The 24,727-nt window shown below is 50.7% G+C and overlaps 1 protein-coding gene and 1 long non-coding RNA gene across 9 annotated transcripts in view; both read right to left on the minus strand.

Annotated features, from left to right (window-relative positions):
* Nucleotides 1-1,133: 1,133 nt before the first annotated feature.
* Nucleotides 1,134-13,077, minus strand: LOC116944407 (uncharacterized). Its single transcript, XR_004403093.2, has 2 exons — nt 4,612-13,077; nt 1,134-4,556 (listed from the first exon to the last, which is right to left on the minus strand). It is a non-coding gene; the product is annotated as an uncharacterized LOC116944407 (long non-coding RNA).
* Nucleotides 13,078-13,087: 10 nt separating this feature from the next.
* The window catches only part of SYT7 (synaptotagmin 7), a 226,772-nt gene continuing 215,132 nt past the window's right edge, over nt 13,088-24,727 (minus strand). For all 8 annotated transcript variants that reach the window (XM_076068560.1, XM_076068559.1, XM_076068564.1 and 5 more), the window contains 4 exons: nt 24,448-24,617; nt 22,368-22,482; nt 21,218-21,417; nt 13,088-20,858 (listed from right to left, as the gene is read on the minus strand). In XM_076068560.1, coding sequence (XP_075924675.1) covers nt 20,754-20,858; nt 21,218-21,417; nt 22,368-22,482; nt 24,448-24,617 — 590 coding nt within the window. In that variant the 3' untranslated portion in view covers nt 13,088-20,753. The remainder of the gene's footprint in view (nt 20,859-21,217; nt 21,418-22,367; nt 22,483-24,447; nt 24,618-24,727) is intronic.

Genomic DNA, 24,727 nt, shown 5'->3' on the forward strand with positions numbered 1-24,727 from the left:
TCTCGCCACCGTGGTGCCCAGGTTCCCGGTTCAGATCCGGTTGGCCAGCCTGGTTAATACTGTGGGTGCATTAACAATACTACGCGCCGATCGTGTCACAGTGGACGTTCAAGATTCCCGGACGGCGTTCGAAGCGCGTAGGTTATTGTGTGCAGGCATCACGGCCCAAATTTGAAAAATGTCCCCACAAGTTACTCAATTTGGATTACACATAGCAACATTGCCCTCTCTATCCCCTTTTGCAGACTATATCGGTTGACCATAGCGCCATCTTGATAGCCTTGCCCTGTGAAGATGGCACGAATAGCAAATGTACAAAATTAAGATTAATTTAACTTATGTCCATAATTAGCCAGGAAATGGCTTCGATCAAACAAAGGCATATTTAGGATTCTTAGTATTCTAAATGTGCAGAAACTCCAAATTCATCATGCCCACAGAAAATGCGCAAAGAGGAACTGGGAGTCGAAAGTGGGAAACGCGCCCCAAAGGAGTTTTGAGGTTTTCGCTGTGGCGCGGCGGTCAGAGCGTTTGACCCTCATTCGGAAGGTCGCGGGTTCAACTTTCCCCGTCACAGGCCAGCTCGGCTCGTCGTACATCGGTGGTCACGTTTGCAACAAGGTCCATGAATTGAGCACCGCTTTGGGAGGTCGACAGTCGGTCTTCCCGCCGATCGCCGCTTCGCGCGCCGCGTTGACTGCTGCGCCGCATTTTCTGAATTCAAGGAAACAACCTCAACCACCCTTCCCTTCTCCATTGGTCGCGGTGCAATGGGGCGACATGGGACAGCCGTCGACCTCGATCCCCGTCCACAAACCCACACTCACCCGGGCAAGCACCCACCCCACGCTACCCAAACCCACCCGGACCCATCCGCTCCTCCAATCCACCCAAACACACTCTCTCATCCACCCCCCCCCCCTGCATATGGAGAAACAACGTGCCTGGAGATGATTAGGCTGCCGCTCTGAATTATTCCCACGTGCGATAATGAAATCAGCCGCTGTGATGATGAGCCGTCATCACGTGTGACCAGGTCGCCTCCGAACAGGCGGGACAGAGTGCATCTGATACCCGGTAACAATTGGCAACACAGGAGTCAGGAAATAAAACAAACGCATAAACACACGGTGTAGTATTGCTAACGTCTGCAAGAACAGCATTTATTTGAAAATACGAGAAGACCGCAGTGTTTTAACATGATTAACCTTGCCATACCTTTATTACAGAAAAGAGTAAAGTGTGAAAATATAACTTTCTTTTGGAGATTTTTTGTTGTTACTAAAAGGGCAGTAAAAGTGTGAAGATGGATTCTTTGGACCTTCAGGCAATAGGGGGTGGATACTGGCCGCTAGTTTTTTTTTATAATTGCACAATAATAATTGTGACATTTGTATGTTTATACACAGTTGCAGATATATCGACCTGAATCGCTGGGCAAGGAAGGAGATCAGTAACAGCGGTCAGTGCACTGCACGATGAATCTGGCAACCTGCGTTAGATTCCCGACCATGGCAAAATATGACCTGTGGTTGAGTGACGTCAGAACCGGTGGGTGAGTGATATCAGAATCGGTGATTGATATCAGAACCGGTGGGTGAGTGACGTCAGAACTGGTGGGTGAGTGACGTCAGAACCGGTGGGTGAGTGATATCAGAACCGGTGATTGATATCAGAACCGGTGGGTGAGTGACGTCAGAACTGGTGGGTGAGTGACGTCAGAACCGGTGGGTGAGTGATATCAGAACCGGTGAGTGATGTCAGAACCGGTGAGTGAGTGATATCAGAACCGGTGGGTGAGTGATATCAGAACCAGTGGGTGAGTGATGTCAGAACCGGTGGGTGAGTGATGTCAGAACCGGTGAGTGAGTGATATCAGAACCGGTGGGTGAGTGATATCAGAGCCGGTGGGTGAGTGATATCAGAACCGGTGATTGATATCAGAGCCGGTGGGTGAGTGATATCAGAACCGGTGGGTGAGTGATATCAGAACCGGTGGGTGAGTGATATCACAACCGGTGAGTGAGTGATGTCAGAACCGGTGGGTGAGTGACGTCAGAACCGGTGGGTGAGTGATGTCAGAACCGGTGGGTGAGTGACGTCAGAATGGGTGGGTGAGTGATGTCAGAACCGGTGGGTGAGTGATGTCAGAACCGGTGGGTGAGTGACGTCAGAACCGGTGGGTGAGTGATATCAGAACCGGTGGGTGAGTGATGTCAGAACCGGTGGGTGCGTGATGTCAGAACCGGTGGGTGAGTGATGTCAGAACCGGTGAGTGAGTGATGTCAGAACTGGTGGGTGAGTGACATCAGAACCAGTGGGTGAGTGACGTCAGAACCGGTGGGTGAGTGATGTCAGAACCATGGGTGAGTGATATCAGAACCGGTGGGTGAGTGACGTCAGAACCGGTGGGTGAGTGATATCAGAACCGGTGGGTGAGTGATGTCAGAACCATGGGTGAGTGATATCAGAACCGGTGGGTGAGTGATGTCAGAACCGGTGGGTGAGTGATATCAGAACCGGTGGGTGAGTGACGTCAGAACCGGTGGGTGAGTGATATTAGAACAGGTGGGTGAGTGATGTCAGAACCGGTGGGTGAGTGATGTCAGAACCGGTGGGTGAGTGATATCAGAACCGGTGGGTGAGTGACGTCAGAACCGGTGGGTGAGTGATGTCAGAACAGGTGGGTGAGTGATGTCGGAACCATGGGTGAGTGATATCAGAACCGGTGATTGATGTCAGAACCGGTGAGTGAGTGATATCAGAACCGGTGGGTGAGTGATATCAGAACCAGTGGGTGAGTGATGTCAGAACCGGTGAGTGAGTGATATCAGAATCGGTGGGTGAGTGATATCAGAACCAGTGGGTGAGTGATATCAGAACGGGTGGGTGAGTGATGTCAGAACCGGTGGGTGAGTGATATTAGAACCGGTGGGTGAGTGATGTCAGAACCGGTGAGTGAGTGATGTCAGATCCGGTGGGTGATTGATGTCAGAACCGGTGGGTGAGTGACGTCAGATCCGGTGGGTGAGTGATGTCAGAACCGGTGATTGATATCAGAACTGGTGGGTGAGTGATGTCAGAACAGGTGGGTGAGTGATGTCAGAACCGGTGATTGATATCAGAACTGGTGGGTGAGTGATGTCAGAACAGGTGGGTGAGTGATGTCAGAACCATGGGTGAGTGATATCAGAACCGGTGATTGATGTCAGAACCGGTGGGTGAGTGTTGTCAGAACCGGTGGGTGAGTAATATCAGAACCGGTGGGTGAGTGATATCAGAACCGGTGGGTGAGTGATGTCAGAACCGGTGGGTGAGTAATATCAGAACTAGTGAGTGATATCAGAACCGGTGGGTGAGTGACGTCAGATCCGGTGGGTGAGTGATGTCAGAACCGGTGATTGATATCCGAACCGGTGGGTGAGTGATGTCAGAACCGGTGGGTAAGTGATGTCAGAACTGGTGAGTGATATCAGAACCGGTGGGTGAGTGACGTCAGATCCGGTGGGTGAGTGATGTCAGAACCGGTGATTGATATCCGAACCGGTGGGTGAGTGATGTCAGAACCGGTGGGTGAGTAATATCAGAACTAGTGAGTGATATCAGAACCGGTGGGTGAGTGACGTCAGATCCGGTGGGTGAGTGATGTCAGAACCGGTGATTGATATCCGAACCGGTGGGTGAGTGATGTCAGAACCGGTGGGTGAGTGATGTCAGAACTGGTGAGTGATATCAGAACCGGTGGGTGAGTGACCTCAGATCCGGTGGGTGAGTGATGTCAGAACCGGTGGGTGAGTGATGTCAGAACTGGTGAGTGATATCAGAACCGGTGGGTGAGTGACGTCAGATCCGGTGGGTGAGTGATGTCAGAACCGATGATTGATATCCGAACCGGTGGGTAAGTGATGTCAGAACCGGTGGGTGAGTGATGTCAGAACCGGTGATTGATATCAGAACCGGTGGGTGAGTGATGTCAGAACCGGTGTTGGGAGTGCCCCCCCACCTCCCCCACATTCACCCCCCCCCCCTCACTGACTAGCGTGGTGAAGTATGGTAACAAAGAAATGTCAAATGACTGACACTGCGTGAAGTCGGCCTTCATCCAGCAGCAGATTGACCGAGCGCTGTAATTTATTTATGATTGTTTTTTTTATCATCATGCAGAGAGAGTAATGTCTCAACAAGGTGCGATTGAATTACAAATCCAAATTGTTATGTATGGTGATGGCTTGGATAGGCCTTCATACAGCAGTGGATTGACCGTGGCTGATGATGATGCAATAAATCTTTCCGGGGGCGCAACTCCCAATCGGGAGGCCACGGGTTCAATTCCCCGGTCGGGTCGAATTAACTCATTATCGTCGTCCGTTCAAGGTTGATCAAGCGAATGCCACATTGACGGCAGTCAACAGAGGTGTATCTCATAGGATGTATTCACCCCCACCATAGGAACGTGGAATGTCCAGGACTGTGGAGAGCTAGACACCACTTTTACTTTTAAATCAAAATGTTCACGTGACCACTCGTAGTATTACTTACACCTTCAATAAACTTTTCTTACTCAAATACAATTCCAGCCAGCTCAATCACGGTGCGGACTTTACTTAGCACGTGTGTTCGCCTTTGCGTAACATTTTATTCATTACAACTTATTATTATCATCTAATGTGGGAATGTGTTTAGTGGTCGTAAACTTCGTGATGTTATCCGGTTGTGAGTAACGTTGGGGGGGTGAAAGAAATGAACGTGCGTCGTATGAAACCAAGTAACAAAACAAGGGGCAGGAGTGAGCTCCATCGTGAACGGCAATGCATCGATGCGACCGAGGGAAGAAGGACGGCCCGTGATCCACGAATGCTCTTGGCTACGATGCACGGATCCGAAACGAGACGGAGGCTGACACAAAGCCGACGACGATGTGGCTGCCAGGACAAGCACCGGGTATGGGATGGGATGGGAGGTTGGAAATGCACGCTTGGAATGCCACCGAGACGGAAGGAAAGCGACGCGTGGATCAGAAAGTGAAGACACAAAGGAGGGCATTGCGTCGCTGACGGGAGTTCGAGGTGGCTCTGGCAGTGGGTGGGCGGGGGGCTGCACAAAACGACGGCAGCCAAAAAAATGAACGAGACCGCTCCCAAGAGTTAAGGACGCCCGCCACGGTTGAGACGGAGCGATGAGAGTTCAGGATTCCGCGGAGCGCGAGATGGCATGGCATGTTGTGGCGCCGCGTGGGACGCGCGAGCGAACGCTATGGGGAGGGAATTCATCCAGCGGTGGATGGAGCACGGGTGGATAATGGCTGGCGATGGCGCAGAATGACAAATCTCTTTACCATTGTATGCCGCACGTGTGCGACTGTGCGTGACTTGGGCATCGCTCGCCTGCAAATAAATGCCCCTGCCACGTTCACGGATTGAGAATCCACGATCAGTATTTTTTACTGCCCCCATAACCACACAACTGTAGAAGAACGCACTTTTTTGTTTTTACAAAATAAAGATTTCTTTCCAAACCCAGGATTTTACACGGTACCGCACCACGACTCCACCAAACCAAATCAAAGCAGATTAGCTCACCGCAATGGCAATAATAACAATGATGACATCAGTTGGGTCGAACACCTGAAAAGTCCTGGCTTTGGGTGCACCTATGAACAAGGAGTAGTCGTCTGAGACATTTAAGTTACAAATGCCTTAAGGAAATTGCAGGCACAACACACATTTAAATCAACGGGGGAGTGAACGAGAATTCACCTGACAGGAACAGTTAGAATAACAATTACCACACCAGAGGTTCTGGCAGCACGTGACACACACACACGCACATGGACACGCACGCACGCGCACACATTCACACACACACACGCGCGCACGCACATCAAAATAAATCACTAGTGCAGTGACTCAAGAATTAATATTCACAAAACCATTAACCGGCGACAATTCAATAAACTCCGTTTCTTTCTCTCTCTCTCTCTTTTTTAAAGCATTTACGCTGTCCGCCGTATGATCACAGTCCCCCGTCACATTGTTAAAGCTTTCCGTTCGACGAAGCAGCTTCAGAGGGTTTCACGCGGAGCCTTCCGTGGGTGTGGGGCTTCGGGGCTTATAATAATTCAAACTCCTGACGATGCCCTCACCTCTCCCCTCCCTTCCACCACCACCACCGCCATCACCTTGGCAGTAGCGCATGGCGGAGAGCGTTCTGGAAATCGCTCGACGCACACGTGGCCCAACTCGAATAAGAAGAAAAAAAACCGCACGTGGGGAGTTTTACGTGCGGCGGGCCTGGAAAATAAGCCCAGAGTTGAAGTGCCCTGTGCAGAGTCCTTTGGGCGCGCGCGCGCGCGTTCTCTTAATGCTGACCTCGGCTCTCACGGCAGGGGGTCGCGGTTCGCGCGTCTGTGAGCCAATTCTTCCTTAACACAGCGGAGAAAGTGGCGCCAATGTTTGGGAATTATCATCGTCATGCGATGTGTTTTGATTGCTTCTGTTAAGAGGGGAGGCAGGGAGCTAGAGTGAAATGATGGCGGTGTTCGTGGTGGTGAGATCGCAAGAGTGAACGGTCCTTGAAATTATTACATGTTCAATAAGGGTCAATAAAATGTGTTTTTTTTTCTCTCTCTCTCCAAACCACCCGTGTCTGATTCCCACGGCGCTAAGTTCCTGATGCGTACAATTGCCCGTTTGGTAAACGTTACGAACATGTTGGAGTGACAATTGAAATCCCTCCCCCCCCCCATTATTTTGGGACATTTTTTTCTTTTAGCTCAACCAGAAAATTGCAGTTTCGTCAAGAAGGTCACGTCGATTTTAAAGTTGAACGCACGAATGCGCGTTCAACTTTAGACCCACGGCAAGCTTGCCAGCTCGACTTCGCCACTTCGTCTGCAACTCGTGACAACTCGACCTAAATCATCAAAGAGGCATATATTGGAGGATCGTTTAACGTGTCGGGGCTTCTGGATATTTGTGTTAAAGCTGTCGGGTTATGTCACAGATCAGTGTAAGCGCTTTAATGGTCAACAACCCTTCTGTACCTCCGATGAGCACGGTTGGCTACGTTCGGTGCGAAAGAAGTTCAACGTACATACGTACATGTAGTACTAACCACGAAGGCAATGAGTGGGTTGGCGTGCGTACATATACAGTAGTTAATCCACAAATATTCAATATTCTGCGACCGCCCACAGCAAGTGTCGGTGACATTCCTTGGACCGGTAAGAGCACAAACACGGATACCGTACATTCATCTGAAGAACCTTTCCTCAACAAGTGGTAGAATGTGGTTGGCATTTCGGAATGTGCTTGCTTATACACGTGACACGACAAGCAGGCGCCAGAGCAATAGAAACCCCCCTCAACGAAACCTCACAAGCCTGGCAGGCCACGAGTTGCGACAAATATCTCGAAAACGACCCTTGCGGCGTTTATAAGACGCCGTGAGTTGGTCAGGACTCGGGGGAAGGGAGGTGGCCCTGGCTTGACTCCAATTATGTCGGCGAATGATCGTACATTCATTCACAACGCGGTAAACGAAACGACGAACAACAACAACAAAAATTGAAAGCTTAAAATACGTTGCTGTACAGCGTTTCCCAAAAAGTCCCCCGACTATTTTTTTGCGAGCAACTCGAAGCGGATCGTGGGGGAAATTCATCCGTTTTAAAGTCTGCCAACAAAGAAAGGCGGCGAAAGAGAAGATCAAGAAGTGATGAGTCGGTGCAGCAGTTTGTAACGCGCACGGCAAAGAGGCGTCCACGTGCCACGAAACTCTCGAATTGTCTCGCCGCGCGTGAACAAAATCTGGTGGGGGAGGGGAGGGCAGCGACTTTTCCAGAGAGGCAGAGCTGTAACAGGATAAAATGAATCCGCGATAGAATGAATGATAACGTATGTTCATGTTTTACGCCCGTATATTAAGTAATTGGACGTGGCATTTGCCCATATGAGGAATATTGGAACAAAAAGCGACGTATTTTTACGGGAATCGACTGATTACACTTCCTGTGTCTATGCGTTCGAGCATGGATCAAGCATGGATCGAGCTGTGACATTTTGAATACAACTTTTGAAATCGGTAAAGTGATTCCTGTCACACGTGATTCCGTGGATCTAAAAAGCCCCATATTAGGCCGCCCCTTGACGCCGATTGGCTTCCTTCTGCATTAGCGTCATTTATCATTAATTCTGTCGCGGATTTCTTTTATTCGGTCAGAGCACGCGTCCACCGATAACGCGGCGTGAGACCCTCACCCCCTCCTCCCCCATCCCCACACGGTCCCTCCCAAAAAAAACCCCACAGCACCTCCCACGGTCGCTTTCTCAAATCCCTTCCCAACCGACCTCCGATGAGCGCACACTCACACGCTCGCACGCGCGTGCGGGCATCCCCTTGCATCGCCCTCTCGACATGAGAGAGCTCAACAGAATATTTCCGGGCTCACGAAAAAGCACCCTGGGTTAACCGTGGCCAAAGAAACCGTGTGAAAAGCCGTGAAGTTTATATATTGTTGTTGTTGTAGTAGCGTGTCAAATTCCACCCATTCATCATTATCATCATCAAACTGTTAGATGGATAAAGCGAGTTCCACTTTGTGGGAAGTCGACAGTGTTTGTCATATTGTCTCTGCCATAGGAATGTGGAAATTCCGACTGCCAACGGTGACCGAGCGCCACCCGAGGTCGGAGACATTGATTATTATAATAAACTCATGGAAGCTTTAAACACTTGACACAATTGTGATTGGGTATATGGGGCACTCAAACACGGTATTAAAAAAAAACACAACTAGATTTCTAATCACAAGCGTGAAGGATGAATAAACTCGTGAAGAATGGCACGATTTTACACTTAGTGTCGCCCAGTCACAAGAGACATCGCTTGGGCGATTTCAATGCGAGAAAAAAATGATGCCACAGAGTTTATTGCAAACACATTTCGAGAATGTTCATGGAGAGAGTATCTTTTGGATATGAACCGTTCTCTTCTTCTGCCGAGACCGAAAGCCAAATGGTGATGGTGGTGGGGCTGTAAGAGCGGTCTTTGAAGGAGTTGTATCAATGGGAAGACCTGAATCCAGACAGTGTTTACGACAACGACGACAACGACGATGATGCCGAGACTGTTAAAGAGTGGTTCCTTGGAACACAAATCATATTTCGAAGAAAAAAACTGGACGACCTACAACCGGATGTTTGTTGATGATTGGCGAGAGACTGTGAGAGTGGTTCTTGAAGGATTTGTCGACTGAGCAACAAGGGGAAGACCTTCAGCCAGGCGGTGGAGGACCTGTAAGAGAGGTCCTTGAAAGACATTTCACCTGAAGCCAGCTGAAGAAGATGATGGTTGATGGTGATGATAACGAGCTCGTAACAGGGGTCCTTGGGAGGTCGGCGAGCGGACGTGCCAACAGCCCCGAGATTTGACAGACGGATGCATGGAAAGATGGAAGCGGATGGGAAGCAGGATCGTCGGCCGTAGCCACAAATGACCTCCCAACTTGACCCGCCCCGCGTTTGCTTCACGGCGACCGTTTTCGCTCCAGAAATATTTTGCTCGTCTGGCATATACAGTTTCAGCTTTGCATCCCTCCATCGCGAACCACGAGGGTGTGCCGCAGGCGAAACACGTGGACGATCATCCACCCCTCCACCAACACCACCACCACCACCACAACGAAGTGACAGCACTCTGTTAACGCGAGTGCCTTTAACTACGCGGTCCTACGAAAAAAAGGTCCGTGGATCCTACCGAACGGTGAACCACTACCACTTTAACAGTGTTTTTTTATAGAGATATATATGCGTGTATTAAAAAAAATACGTCTTAATTACTTAGTGCAGTTTTTTTTTAAACAAAATCTTTCACGGAAAAAAAAACCAAAACACACACATACACACCCAAGACCGGCCTTTTTTTTTCACGGCAGACCGGGCCAGATTTCGTCAAAAAAGTCTGGAAAAAAATTCTACGTCTGATAACAGCTCGGGATGTGAGCTCAAGGCATTTAAGACAACAAACTTGTCTCGTATAAAACCTGCTTTGTACAATGAAGGCATATCATACACTTTTGAACAAAATGCTTCTAATGGGAGGCTGGGAGGGGTGGGGTATTCATGCACAATATTATCTAGCTTCTGGAATGCAGTTTCTCGAACGAAACTGTAAAAGACTTCACACCTGACACCCCTCTTTCTTTTCACTGGCACATATCCGAGCCGCGCTAGCACGGGACACCTCTCGGTACGGGCGATTTTTCACTGGAAATTTGCGAAAGCCGAGCCATAACCTCACAAGAACACATCCGAATCTGACTCGGGTCCGAGCGGGGCCAGGTGGAGGGGGTTACTCATTCTCATTGTACTGCATGCTGTCAGTAAACTTAACAAATGTTCTACTTCAGTGGCACGCTTTGGTGTCTGTAAGTGGGGAAAAAAAGACTACTGCTGCTTCCCAAGTACTGCAAGGGGTTTGCCCGGCCCCAGCCCGGTCCCGGTATGGCTCGGTTGTGCAGTGGAGAGAGAGGAGAAAGAGGAGGTATCGGTGTCGACGCGGCCCAAGAGCCATCGGTCGCTTTTGACCGCTGCCGTCGCACTGTGAGTGAACTTTATTGGCGATGGTCAGCTACCAGCGGTTGCCAGCGGCTGCCAGCAGCTGCCAGCGGCTGCCAGTGGCGACTCGGTCATTTGCCGGGAACCCGTCGCTCACGTCAACCCAACACATGGACGGCTGATGCGTTGGCAAGGTGCCACTTGCCGGTGTCCTGCCGCTGTCGTTCCCACCATCACCACCACCACCATCCCCACCATCACCACCACCACCACCCCCCACCACCCCCATCACCACCACCATCGTCCCAACCGGATCAGTGCCGCACGTGACCGCGAGAGGTTGGCAAAAGCGATTAAACGGAGAGCGGTCACGGTCGCAACATTTTTTTTATCGCGCCTACCCGCGTTCCCAATAAAATGCGCAGGCAATCGTGACGAAGATTCTAAAGCCCGGTCCACACGTAGCACATTTTTGTTTTTATACATCACGACCGTCGTCGCTGCGTGTAAGCGTCGCGATCGTTTTGTCTTTGTATGGTGGACGAGAGCGCGATGAGTGTGTGGCCAATCGGAGAAGACTATCAGGCCGGATCGAGCAAGGAGCCCCACCAACAACCCCACCACCTCCGCCCTGTCCATACTGTGCATTTCAACTGGAAGTTACTCCACAGGCAGTGACATCCTAACGTTCCGTCATCGCTCTATAGACCTCAGCAAAAAAATGCCCCCGCTGCACCTCAGGCAACGATTTACGGCGACTTTCTGAGGCCGTTTGGGCGACCAAATTGCTCCGCTGTCTCTCCTTCGTGTGTTGCTCGGGGTGGAATAATCGTGACCGAGTGGAGTGGGGTTTAAAAAAAAAAATAACGCCTGCCTCGGTGGCCAAACAGGACCAAGGACAGCGGACGTTTGCATAAAACACCCAGAGTGACGTCTGCCTCTTGACACTGATGTTAACAGGAGTTCAAGGGTTTTTTTTCGTTGTTTTTGTTTTTATCAAAGCGTCCCCAAGAACTTTAAAGCGTTCGGCGAGAGAAAAATCATCGCGATGCAGAAGATCGCGCGCACGCAATAACCCCACGAGAACATCTTAAACCTGCGTACAATCTACAATCTACACGTGACCCTTTTATTGCCCAAATGTTATAAATTCCATCGCGGTGTAATTTTAAATATGTTTAAAAAAAAACAATCAACCAGTCTCCAAGCTCTCACTTTTCTTGCGAGCTACACGAGAAACTCAATACAGCAGCTCCCCTTTTGTCCCCCGCTATTCGGCGGAGGCGATGCAGTCGAATTCGCAGGTTTCTGTTGTGTGCCATAGCCCCCTTCTCAATCAGTACGCGCTGCGCTGTTGTAACAATAGCCGCTGGCCCATTGACTTCTCAGCTCGCCCCACGCACGCATGATCACGAAAACACCGCCGCCGCTTTGCCGCGGGGAATTAATTTTGGCGAGCGCATAAAAGGAACACGCGCTCGAGATCGCGGACGCGCTGATGCAATGAATCCGCGCGAAAGGCTATCGCCGGGAAAATTGGTCGCACGGCCTCGGCAAAAGTGCGGCGATGGAACAACCACGATGACCCCACGACTGCAAGGGAGGGGACTTTCATCCGGTTATTGGACTGATTTAACGATTGTAATTTATTACGACGGGTAGCAATAGCGTGATGAATTATGGTGCAAATAACTAAATGTAATTTTTTTTTTTAGGAAAACAACTCAATAATATAATTCACTTATGTAATGGGAATCGAATACCTTCTGTGAATGTTAAGTAATAAACCCGCCTGCTCGCAGGAAGACGTGCGTTCGATCACGGGCCCTGGCGATCCCTGTTGTTGTATATCTGGAGTCTGCGTGATCTCTCTCTCCCCGTGGTGGTCACAGCGTGGATCGATTTCCGGGTCCCTCCAGTTTTGCTTCCCTCCACGTTGAGAAACAACCCACGCTCACATGATTTGTCTGCCGCTATGAATTATTCCCACGTCAGGTGATGATGATATCAGCCACTGCCATGATGAGCTATCATCATGTGTGGCCACAGCGCCTCTGATAGCTCGGTGGGCTTTACCTGGTAAAATAAAACAAATTAGTTTTAGTTTATAGTCTTGGTTCTTTCGGTAAAGTCACGTAGAAGGGAAACAATGAAATAATAAAAATATAAAACATTCAAATTCTCACGACGTTTCGACTGCAACACAAGCAATCATCATCAGGTGTTTATTATTTTATGATTGTATTGTTTCCCTTCTACGTGACTTTACCGAAAGAACCAAGAATATTAATCCCTGCAGTCACGAAAGCTTTAAATAAAAATTAAGTTTTAGTTTGTTAATTTATGGAGGTGGCTCGGGGGTTAAGAGCGTTGAACCGGCACCGCTGACATCCCTCCTGGTTCAAATGTCAGCAGCCGCCTTTCCGGAGTACCTCGGAGGCAGGCAGCGATGCGCACGCCGGCCCCGCGATTGGTCGATCAGGGGAATCGACGGCGATCGATTGATCGTGGCGGGCGGGCGGGCGGGCGGGCGGGCGGGCGGGCGGGTGGGCGGGCGGGCGGTTGCGTCGCGACAAATTCTGCGGCAGGCTTTTGAAACGGTCGCAAGATTCCGTTCCGAGGCTCGCGGTTCTGCTTTCTCAGTGAGAATGCTGAGGGCATTCGAGCCGAAAAACTACCCATCCGGTACCGCTCACGGAACGCGGCTTTTCTGTGAGAATCTCACTTTATTTTTCTTTTTCTCTCTCTATAAATTATCCGGGAACTCACGGCCGGTTCGATGTTTGCGATGGAAGTAATGGGGGGGGGGGGGGGGGTGCTTTAGTGAGTCTTCAAAATGTATCGCGACACAGTTAGCAAATGTCGCGTAAATTCCAACCACGAGAGAGAAACATTGATCGTACAAACCGAGTTATATTCCATAATGGAGGTTTTTGGGTTAGATCGCGTAAATATATAAATGTGTCGTTAAAACCCACCACCACCCGACACAGCCAACTAGTAAGGGTTGTCACGTATGTCGGGTGGTGGCGGGTTTTATATTTACGCGATCTAACCCATAAACCTCCATTATGGATGATATTGTTCGCGAAAGCCTGCGTGCTAAACCGAGTTATATTATCATTTTTACTATCAATGGCAATTGTGCAGAATTCAAATCTCCAAAAATTTAGCTCAGGTGGCGAATGGGGTGGCACCTCCGATTAGCATGGTTGGCTTCATACCGCGCAAAAGAAGTTCAATATGCGTACGTACGGCAGGTCGCCACTTATCCGTAAAGATTTTAATTTGGCGTTCTCAGCTCGTACGCCTGTGTGGGTTTTCTCTTTAATTAAGGAATCCATGGCCATTAGTGTCAATGCAGCAGGGCCCTCCTACAGAAACTTCATATTAAGACCCACAGCGAGGCTGTTTTCATGGGCAAAACATAATTATTGTATTGTGATAGCCCAAAGGAATATGTTCACATGTCAGGCAGAGGTCATCGTAAATTGTCCATTATCCTATTAAAGGCTGACTATACGGAAATCTGCGTAGGTTCACCGCGGTCAAGATTAATGCGGGGTTTTAAGGATTAAGATTGTACTTCGAGAGCAGCTGAATATGTAGAGTCACTGTCATTAGTACTGCCGCCACCACCACCACCACCACGAATAATACGTGGGGCATCAAAGGGTTTGAGCCAACCGGAGCATTCGACCTTCGGCACGAAGAGCACAGGACGGAAGACGGAGCGACAGACGGACCTCTGAGCGTCAGAAACTGCGGGCTAAACCGCTCGCGACGCGCAAACAGAAAATCCCCCCCCCCTCCCCATGCACACCACCGCGCGCTCGCAGCGTTCGAGGGGAAACACGGCCACGGCACTCTACACACATGACGTGCACTCAAGGATACCGCGACAGAGGCTGAGCATAAATCAGAAGAAGCGTTTATCGCGCCCCCCCCCCGCCGCCGGTCGATAACATAAAAAAATTGCTTCAAATATGACAATTTCCATTACTGGTCGGTGAACAATCGTCCATCTCGCTTGCAATGGAATGCAAGACTACTCGCTCTTGCGAGACGCCTGGACCAGCGTGGCGGAATGGATCAAGAATGCGGGGTACATTCTCAGTCTGTCTCAAGAGGTCGAGAGAGGGAAGCGGCTTTCCCGTCGCCAGTGGCGTGAGCGAGCAATGGCAGGGCTGCAACGTCACCCTCTATTTCCCAATCATTGAACCGATGTTTACGTCACGGTAAGAGATTTACCGGCCGGTGGCAGCTTCCGGGACAACTTCATCCAACAGTGGATTGACCATGGCTGACTGATTGACTGGCGGCGACGATTATGAATAGGTGGATCACATTACAGAATTCCTGATTCGCTTTCAAAAGGGTTGCGAGTTCGTTCAGAAATGCCGGTGGGCAGGTGGGAAGAGCCCATCTTGCCATGGGAATGTGGAATTCCCGGCCACCGGACCGACGGTTGTAAATTCGTGTCGAAACGCTGCCGCGCAACGTTGAATCTTTTGAAGACATTTTTTGTCGTTAACTCGGAGTGTTGGACTGCCAATATATACGTTTCGAAGTCCTCCCACGCCCACCGTCGAATCAAATGCTTTGCAAAACAAGATTTAAAATCGCACGGGGAAAATTCCCGGCAAGCCACCGCGAGCCTCACAGGCGCAACAGACACGCACAGACACGCACAGAGACGCACAGACACGCACAGAGACGCACAGACACGCACAGAGACGCACAGAGACGCGTGTGGACCCAGGACTTGAACCCAAGGACCTCGGCGGTAAACCGGCCGGGCGTATCCAAAACGCGACCATCGCGAACAAGCCGAGAGGATCCAGGGACGGACTCCAGACGCCTCCGCTAAAGTACGGAGCGCTCTCTGCGTCGACGTCGCTAAATACGAGGGGGCGATTCCACGGCGAACCGCCCAAACCCCGAACCCCCCCGCCCCCCCCTGAGGGAAACCTTCAGGAGAATCAAATCAGCAAAAATTCAAAATCTGGAACCCCCCCCCCCCCCCGACAACGAACACGCGACAGACACTGACGACTGGGGCGACGTGAACTCCGCACTCCACAGCAGGCGGGGGCGGGGGGGACACCGGACTGTGGGGAGTCGTCGGTGAGACAAACAACAACGAACAAACTAAAAAAGTTTCCGCGACGCGAGAGCGGGGAGGGGGCGGCGTCGAAACGTCGTCCCGTTCCCTCCGTTTCCGTACAAAGGCGGCGGCGACGATTGGGGGGACGGCCGAATAGAAAAAAATGGTGGAAGAGCACAACGCAAAAACTGTCAACCTCCCTGAATAGATCTCCCGAAAATTCATATACACGAGACGATGAGGGCATACGCCTCTCTCCCCACACTTCGACGCGTACACACACACGTATACGCACACACGTACATGTATAAAATGCCACGCGCTGGCACCCAAACGATACAGCAGATAGATGCCACCGTCTCAATGTGGAAGAGTTGCGTTCGGGAGAGAGTGCTGGGAATCGCTCGCCGGAGGAGCTCACGACCGCGTCGGTTGCGCTGTGCGGCCTAGGAGATTTTTTTTGACAAGTTCGCTGTCCGGAAGAAGATCGCAGACACGTGGAGCCAAAACGACGGATTGGGGGGGGGGCGTAGTGGAGATGGTATCGCGTCATTGACAACCGCCGCCACCCCCCCCCCCCCCGCAACGGGATCTCAAAAAACAAGCATTTACACACCCCGGCACACCGCATCCAGTATACCCGTCGCTCCGGCTGCGGCCGCTAACATCCTCGTAGTCGCCCGCCCGCCCGCTCCGGTCGACGAGCGATCCGGAAAATATTCAGTGAGAAATTAAGCTCTTGGGTGTTTCTGTGAATTTTTCATTGACAGGCTATTTGGGCACCTTCCGGGTCTGTGTAAGGCGGTGGTGGATCGTGGAGCCCCGCTTGTGTGGTGTTGACAGATCAGAGGTTGCGGCTTCGGATCTAGAATTAGTTTCGTCGGTGTTTGGAGGTAATTTAAGAGTGTTTTATTACATCGCAAGATTGCGACGTAATAAACATCAGGCGGCTTTGGGGAGGCCCTCATCCAGCAGTGGATTGACCATGGCTGATGATAATGATGGTGGTGTACTGTGATTTAATTCACAAGATTTTAAAGAGTCGAACTGTACTTAATGTTTTTTTTGTTGTTTGATCTTGTATTTGTGTAAACACAATTAGCTAGAGAAAGGCCAGACATTATTAATTGCTAAGTTAGCTGTGAATTGATATATAGACGTGTTAGATGTTGTTTGACGTTACGGTCATTATAGATGCTAAGATGAAAGAAAATTATATTTTAAATGTTACGTTGTATTAAAATGAGAAGTCTGTTTGATTAACTTGCACTTTGATCGTTTGCAAAAATTACCGTTGGAAAATGTATTCTCTAAGCTATCATTGTTTATCATTAGCAATTCTTTGTCAATCAACCGACGAATGAAGGCCTCCCCATAACGAGTTGGTAAAGCGGCGGGGGTTGTTGTTTTGACCATACTTCACTTCGCCGGTCGGTGTGGGCTGACGGTGGGGTGCGAGCAGTCCAGATATGACTCGCCACTGATTGTTAGCCCGTGGCCGGGAATCGAACTCGGGCTGCCGGGTTCACAGTGTGCAGTGCTGCCACGGTGGCTAGGAGATGTTAACTACCTCGCCTGGTAAATTTTGATTTAAAGCTTTCGTGACTCCAGTAATTCATATTCTTAGCTCTTTCGGTAAAGTCACGTTGAAGGGAAACAATAAAATATATTTTATTGTTATATATATTTTATTATTTTATTGTTTCCCTTCAACGTGACTTTACCGAAAGAGCTAAGAATATACCTCGCCTGGTATACAGGAGGTCGGGAGTTCGATCCCAACCCTGACGCCCACTGCTGTATATTTGGAGTTTGCCTGCTCTCTCTCTCTCTCATCATCATCATCACGGTGGCTAGAAGATGTTAACTACCTCGCCCGGTATACAGGAGGTCGGGAGTTCGATCCCAACCCTGACGCCCACTGCTGTATATTTGGAGATGCGGTGTCTCTCTGCCTCCCTGTGGTCGCGTGGAATTTTCTCCGGGTCCTCCGGTTTTTCCCTCCACATTTAGAATCAACATCGCGCGTTTTTGAGTATTTGGCTGCTATAAATTTCCACGCGATGATAAGCCACTCCGTTGAGCTGTCACTTGTGATAGCCAGGTCGCTTTTGAAAATCAGGTACATAGCTCAGTGGGCCTATACCTTGTGAAAAATAAAAAGTTTAGTTTAAGTGGACCCATTTGGTAAACCATTTGGCGGTAGCGAGCGGACTGTTCGGTCGCTCGTAACTCGCAGGCTGCTCGTCAGAACACTCGTCACACATCCGCAAGGGTTGATGCGAGCGACGAGCGGCGATTCTCTCTCTTTCTCTCCCTCTGTGTGCGCACGGTGACTGTTGGGCAGACGCTCGGAGGGAGCCGTCGCAACGCTTTGGGGCTACGCAAGTTACACAATTGAATGCCACATTTGCCACAACGGGTTCCTTCGCCGCTTGCGTCGATTACCGGAGTCGGGAGGAGAAAAATATCTCGGCCCGCGACGACCGTGGGCGCGCGTCCAGACAATTTGGGATTCCCAGGTCCATCCGTGGCGTGTGCGCAGGTGCGACACGAAGTCAAACGGCACCCGAGCTCCTGCAGTGACAGTGGCAGAGGCGAGTGAGATCTGAAGCTGGTTCTGTCCACCCCTAGCTCTTCATCAGCCGGCAATGACCAGCGTAGTGGTGAAATATGGTCAAACACCCCCCCCCCACACACACCTCCCGCCGTGACTGACACAGTTTTGGGAACCCTTCATCTAGCAGTGGATTTGATAAATGTGCTGCAGAGTATTAGCATGTACCGGGTTAAAGCATAGTTATGGTGTGTCATGTAACTTTTCGCATGAAACTATCCCAGATAATGCACTTAAAAAAATCCTTTCCCACTGTCATGACATTCAGAAAAATGTCTACCACTCTGCCGAAATTATATGTAAGATTCTCAGATAATGTTTAATCTGGTTTCAAAGTGGAGTCAAAAATGTCACATTTTGTGTCCAATCTCTCAACTGGCAGAACTTGTAATAACGTTTCCGAGCCTAGCTCTTAAGAGCTCGATGTGCCTCCGAGATTGACTGCAGTTAAACGGCGCGCGGAGAGAGTTGTTTAAAGCAAAGAAGAAGAAACAGTCAAAAATGGAAGATCGTTCAAGAGCGTTGAGCAGTTTCTTTGGTTCGCACCGAATTCTCTGGAATATACGACGGCTCGGAAAAGTAAAAGATGCACCCCTCCAAACCTGTGCCCCGGTGTGAATACATTTATACGCGTCTGGTCACACACAAAGACAACGATACCCGCAGACAGCCTTTTAATAGACTGTTAGGGGCAAGTTGCTGTTAGCGAGCACCTACGAAGGCCGGCACGGCACACGAAAAGGGGGTGGGTGGCCAGCACCACGCCTGGGCCGCCTTTGTCTCCCCAATGGCGATTGTTTACACACCGCACCAGATACTAATTATTATTTGAGACTGAGCCGACCTGGGGGATGGGCCAAGACCGGCTTAGATATTCGCCGCTGTTACCGTTCGTGAGCTGTAAATCGAACTCGGGTCGCCGGGCTCATAGCGCAGCGGCGACAACCTAACCGCTGCCACTCGCACGCACGAGCAACAGCTGCAGGATTGTGAGATGCACCCCTCGGCCAGTCCACGTGGCCGTCTTCCTGTTGTCTCACAATCCGGAGAACGCGGCGATCGCGACAACCACCGACTCGCCAAACAACCCCAAAATTAAACCAACGCTCATCGGTTGGCATTGGCGATGGCTCTTTCTGTCAAGCTTCCAGTTGCCCCCCAAAAAATGCGCAGCAATATATTAACGACGACAATAACAACAACAGCAGCAACAGCAGCAGCAGCAACCACCAATGTGTGCAGCGCAGCCACGTGCCTCACAGCCTGCCTGTGTAAAAAAAAACACAAAGCCGCAAAAAAAGTTTTCATCGACGGCTCAAAGCAAACGCGTCGGGAACGGTCCCCGGCCGTGGTCGCGGGCAGTCCGAGCGGAAAATCATTTGACGGGAAGGGATGTGGAGAAGAGATTGAGATGGGAGCGCGATGAGAGATATGGACGAGAGAGGGGGAGTTGAGAAAGCTCCGTCGCAGGGGGCGCATCGTCGAACGAAAAACCAACCGGCGGTGCGAGAGGAGCCAGCCCGAGCGACGCGTTAGAACATCACGCGGGTCGGCAACGCGGGGTTTTACAGGCCCCGGGCCTCGTAGCGCAAGCGGAAGTCCCCCGCACACCCCCGGGCGAGCAACAAATCTGTTGCCATCCCGATCACCAACCAGCACACCACCACCACCACCTCCCCCTTCCCCATCCCAAAGAATATCAATCGGCTGGTAATGACCCTGTTGTTTGATGTCGTTGGATGTCACGTGTGAGTGTGACGCGCAATCAGCGGCAGACGCTTGGATTGCGAGCCATTTAGGAGAAGGGATGAACGAGACGGAAGTCGTTACGGTGCCCGCGACGAGACACGGAAGTCGTTACGGTGCCCGCTAGGTGGGGGACTCTTGGTGCCCTGATCGCCAACCCCCCCCTCCCACCCACCTCTGCCTGAAGCCGAGGGCCCGCGCGGTTAAAGCGAGCGGCGACCGCGGAGACGGCGGCGTGGAGAGAGAGGAATGGGACAAGGGACGGGGTGGCGGGTGCCGGCAGTCGGCGCACGAAAAACAAAGGAAGAGCCGCCGCCGCCGACGTGTTCCGCGGTACATTTCCCTCCGGGGGGACCCCAACGCTTCCCGCCGTGAAACACCGAACGCCGGAGAGGAAGAACGACGGATACGAGCGGGTGCCAACGGCGCGCGGAGAACCTCCGCCGAGCGGCCGACGGCGATGATAAAAAAAGAAAGAGAGACGGAGAGAGATGCCGTAAACCACCACGGGCCCCAACGCCGCCCGCATTGCGCTTCGTCGCCACGAGTCTGCTGGGGGTGGAAGTGTGGCTCTCGGACCCCCTCGCTCTGTCCCTCTGCCACCCGTGCCTCCCTTCGGAGACGGCCTACCGGCCACAGTTGTTGTTTAGATCATCATCATCATCGTCATCATCGTCATTGTTGTTGTTGTTGTCGTTGATATCGTCTCTGTCGCTGTTGGGTTTGGTCACGCCTTCAGCTGGTGCCACTGCGCCACGGGCTGCCGGGGCTTGGCGATCATGTCCTTCCAGTGCTTCACCTCCCCCGGGCCGCTCTTCCACGACAGGTAGATCTACGGGCAATGGATGGCGGTGACGCACAGACAGACAGACACACGGACAGACACACGGACAGACAGACACGCAGACACACAGACAGACGCGCAGACACACGGACAGACACACAGAGAGAGGATCACACAACCTGAGAACAATGGTAACTTACGTTTGGAATAAATGTGAGACAAAGCGATGTTTGTTTGCTTAAATGAGCATTGAGGCATTGGTGCTCATCTCCTCCACAGCTTCCCCCACCGCTGCCCCCCACCGCTCCCTCCCACCACTCCCCCCCCACCGCTCCCCCCCACCGCTCCCCCCCCACCGCTCCCCCCCACCGCTCCCCCGGAGTGCGCCAGGCGCGCCGCGGCCGCACCTTGCCGATGACGTCGTTGCGGCTCAGCCTGTCCTTGTCCATGACGGTGACGACGATGGTGGTCTCGCGGAGCTTCTCCGTGGGGATGTCGAAGACGAACGTCTCGTTGAACACGGGGTTGAGGCAGCGCTTCTTCACCTCCGTTTTCTTCTTCTCCACCTTCTTGTCCTTGTTCATCAGCCACACCTTGACGTACGGGTCTACGCGGGGGTGGCGGGCGGGCGGGCGAGCGTTACGTGAGAGTGCGTTCCCGTGCGTACGAAGGCGCCACAGGTCCTCCCCCTCCCTTGCGTTGGGGGAACGCGCCGTATGCTCGGGGTGGCTTTCTACGGAGATGCAGGCGCACGCGCCAAGGAGGGTGCGGCGACGCCGCGATTAACCTCTGCCCCGTCGCGGAGCGCTCGCGGTTCGAACCTGGCAGGCAGCCCTGGTAAGTGCTGCGGGGGGTTTGGGGTGGGGGGGGCATCAATAATTAAGCACGACCGGCCTTTCTGCTTCACCGCGGACGTTCAAGATGCAGTGGTGCCACCCTGGGGACTGTCTGTGAAACTTAGCAGCTTCCGTCGCGAAAGCCTTGCACCGTTGGAATCGCGTGAGCACCAACTGTAAAAAACGATCATTATCGCACAGCAAATGAGAGTAGGTTTCACCCTTTCTGGCAATACAACAACAGGTGTGTTAAGATGTTCAAACACCAAACAGAAACCTTTTTGCAAGGAATCGAGTCTGCATTAGCCACACGCGCTCGTGGTGAGCATGCAAACATAAATGCCGTAATAACATTTGCATGGCCTTTGAAACCTGCGCACACCAGAGACAGCCTTCTTTATAGCCCAGTCTCACCAAGTGTCGAGGCCAAAGAACAGCGCCAAAATGCGAAAACAGTGCAAAGACAATGCACGTAGCAGAGCATTTATTGTTGCAGCAAGACGCAATACGTCGGAAAGCCTCGGCGAGTCTCAGGACTCGCTTCCAGGAGGGTGCTGCCCACCGCACGCTGCTGCCAACGGCTTAACGCGTGGGAAGAGCTCGCGTAGGGGGGCCCCGGGAGGGAAAAACCCCCGGGCTCAAAACATCCCGCACAGATTACTTGAGCAAATCCTTCCTTGCTCTGCTGCCGGGAGGCTCGCGCGAGCGCGGGCTCTCTCACCGGACGTGCCGCCGATGTCCATGGCCTTGAGATTGCGGGCCTTGATGACGGCGATGGTGATCTTGTTGGCTGTCGGGTTGTAGCAGAGCGACAGCAGCAGCTCCCCTCTACTCCCCTGCGCCGAGACAAAGACGAAGATTCCCTCCCCGCCCCCGCCACCGCGTAGCCACGAGCAGACCCTCCGGGGGCAGCATCCACGAAGGCCGACGCGGCGCACGCAAGGGGGGTGGGGTGGCCGGCCGCCGCGCCCGACCGCCTTTGTCTTCCCCCAGCGCTGATGTTTACGACACGCCGCACCGGGTCCAGTAGAACCCCTCGTAACGACCACCCCTGTTAAGGACTAATCCGCTTAATGACGGGCCTCCATAGAGCCCAATGTGTAGTGTATAGTGTAGTGTGTAGTGTAGTGTATAGTAGTGTATAGTGTAGTGTATAGTGTAGTGTATAGTAGTGTATAGTGTAGTGTATAGTAGTGTGTAGTGTAGTGTATAGTAGTGTATAGTGTAGTGTATAGTAGTGTGTAGTGTAGAGTAGAACCTCTCTGAAAGACCACCCCTGTTAATGACTAATCGCTTAACTATTGGCCTCCATAGAACCCAATGTATAGTGTATAGTGTAGTGTATAGTAGTGTAGTGTATATTAGTGGTGTATAGTAGTGTAGTGTATAGTGTTCTGTATAGTAGTGTATAGTGTAGTGTATAGTGTAATGTATTATAGTGTAGTGTATAGTAGTGTAATGTATAGTGTTGTGTATAGTAGTGTATAGTGTAGTGTATAGTGTAATGTATAGTAGTGTAGTGTATAGTGTAGTGTATTGTAGTGTATAGTGTTGTGTATAGTAGTGTATAGTGTAATGTATAGTAATGTAGTGTATAGTGTAGTGTATAGTAGTGTATAGTGTTGTGTATAGTAGTGTATAGTGTAGTGTATAGTAATGTATAGTAATGTAGTGTATAGTGTAGTGTATAGTAGTGTATAGTGTAGTGTATAGTGTATAGTAGTGTATAGTGTAGTGTATAGTGTAATGTATAGTAGTGTAGTGTATAGTGTAGTGTATAGTGTAGTGTATAGTAGTGTAGTGTATAGTGTAATGTATAGTAATGTAGTGTATAGTGTAGTGTATAGTAGTGTAGTGTATAGTGTAATGTATAGTAATGTAGTGTATAGTGTAGTGTATAGTGTAATGTATAGTAATGTAGTGTATAGTATAGTGTAGTGTATAGTGTAGTGTGTAGTGTAGTGTATAGTAGTGTAGTGTATAGTGTAATGTATAGTAATGTAGTGTATAGTGTAGTGTATAGTGTAGTGTATAGTAGTGTAGTGTATAGTGTAGTGTATAGTGTAGTGTATAGTAGTGTATAGTGTAGTGTATAGTAGTGTAGTGTATAGTGTAGTGTATAGTGTAGTGTATAGTAGTGTATAGTGTAGTGTATAGTAGTGTAGTGTATAGTGTATAGTAGTGTAGTGTATAGTGTAGTGTATAGTGTAGTGTATAGTGTATAGTAGTGTAGTGTATAGTGTAGTGTATAGTGTAATGTATAGTAATGTAGTGTATAGTGTAGTGTATAGTAGTGTAGTGCCTCCATAAAACCCAATGTGTCCGCTTACCGACGGGCTGTTGTTGGTACAGTAAATATCAATGCATTCATTAACCATTTTTTTCTTTTTTAATGTGTTCATAATGTTGCTAGTATATTTACATATTAATATCCATTGCTCAAATATTATAAAGTAAGAACTTGATTATAAAGTAAGTTTCTTTGGGAAAAAAAGTGGTCTAAACTTTTGATGCCATCGTAACGAATTAAGCCTTTAACGTGCGCTGTTCCTATACTCGCTTAACGACCAAATAGCTTCAGCGACCGGCAACGTGGAACCAATCACCGTCGTCAAGAAGGGGGGTTTCTACCGCACCCGTTTAAGATAATCAAACAACGGCCGGAGGTGTGCCGCTGCTCCACACACAGCAGCAGGGCACTCGCGCAAGCGCGGCGCGCGCGTGCGTGCGGGCCACGCCACCGCCGCGCGTGCAACGCTCTCAGCCTTGCCTCGACCACCGACGCGCAAAGAGACACTCACGCTGCCGTCGCTGCAAGGCTTGAGGTCCTTCCAGAAGGTCTGCATGCTGGACAGGTCCAGCTTGTTGAGCGGCAGCGACACCTCGCCGATGGGGTCGTTTCGACTGAAGCGGTCGTAGTCCAGGACTTGCAGGTACAGCGTTCTCAGGATGACCTTCTCGTAGGGAAACCCTGCGGCGGACGACGCAAGCGCCTCCGATTATCGCGGTCGGCTACGTACGGCGCGAAAGAAGCTCAGCGTACGCACTGTGCATACAAGCCCCGCCGAAACGGCGAAGTAA

This window comes from Petromyzon marinus, chromosome 21 (assembly GCF_048934315.1).
Source record: "Petromyzon marinus isolate PM22_M1 ecotype Great Lakes invasive population chromosome 21, UKy_Petmar_22M1.pri1.0, whole genome shotgun sequence".
In the NCBI taxonomy this organism is placed as follows: Eukaryota; Metazoa; Chordata; class Hyperoartia; order Petromyzontiformes; family Petromyzontidae; genus Petromyzon; species Petromyzon marinus.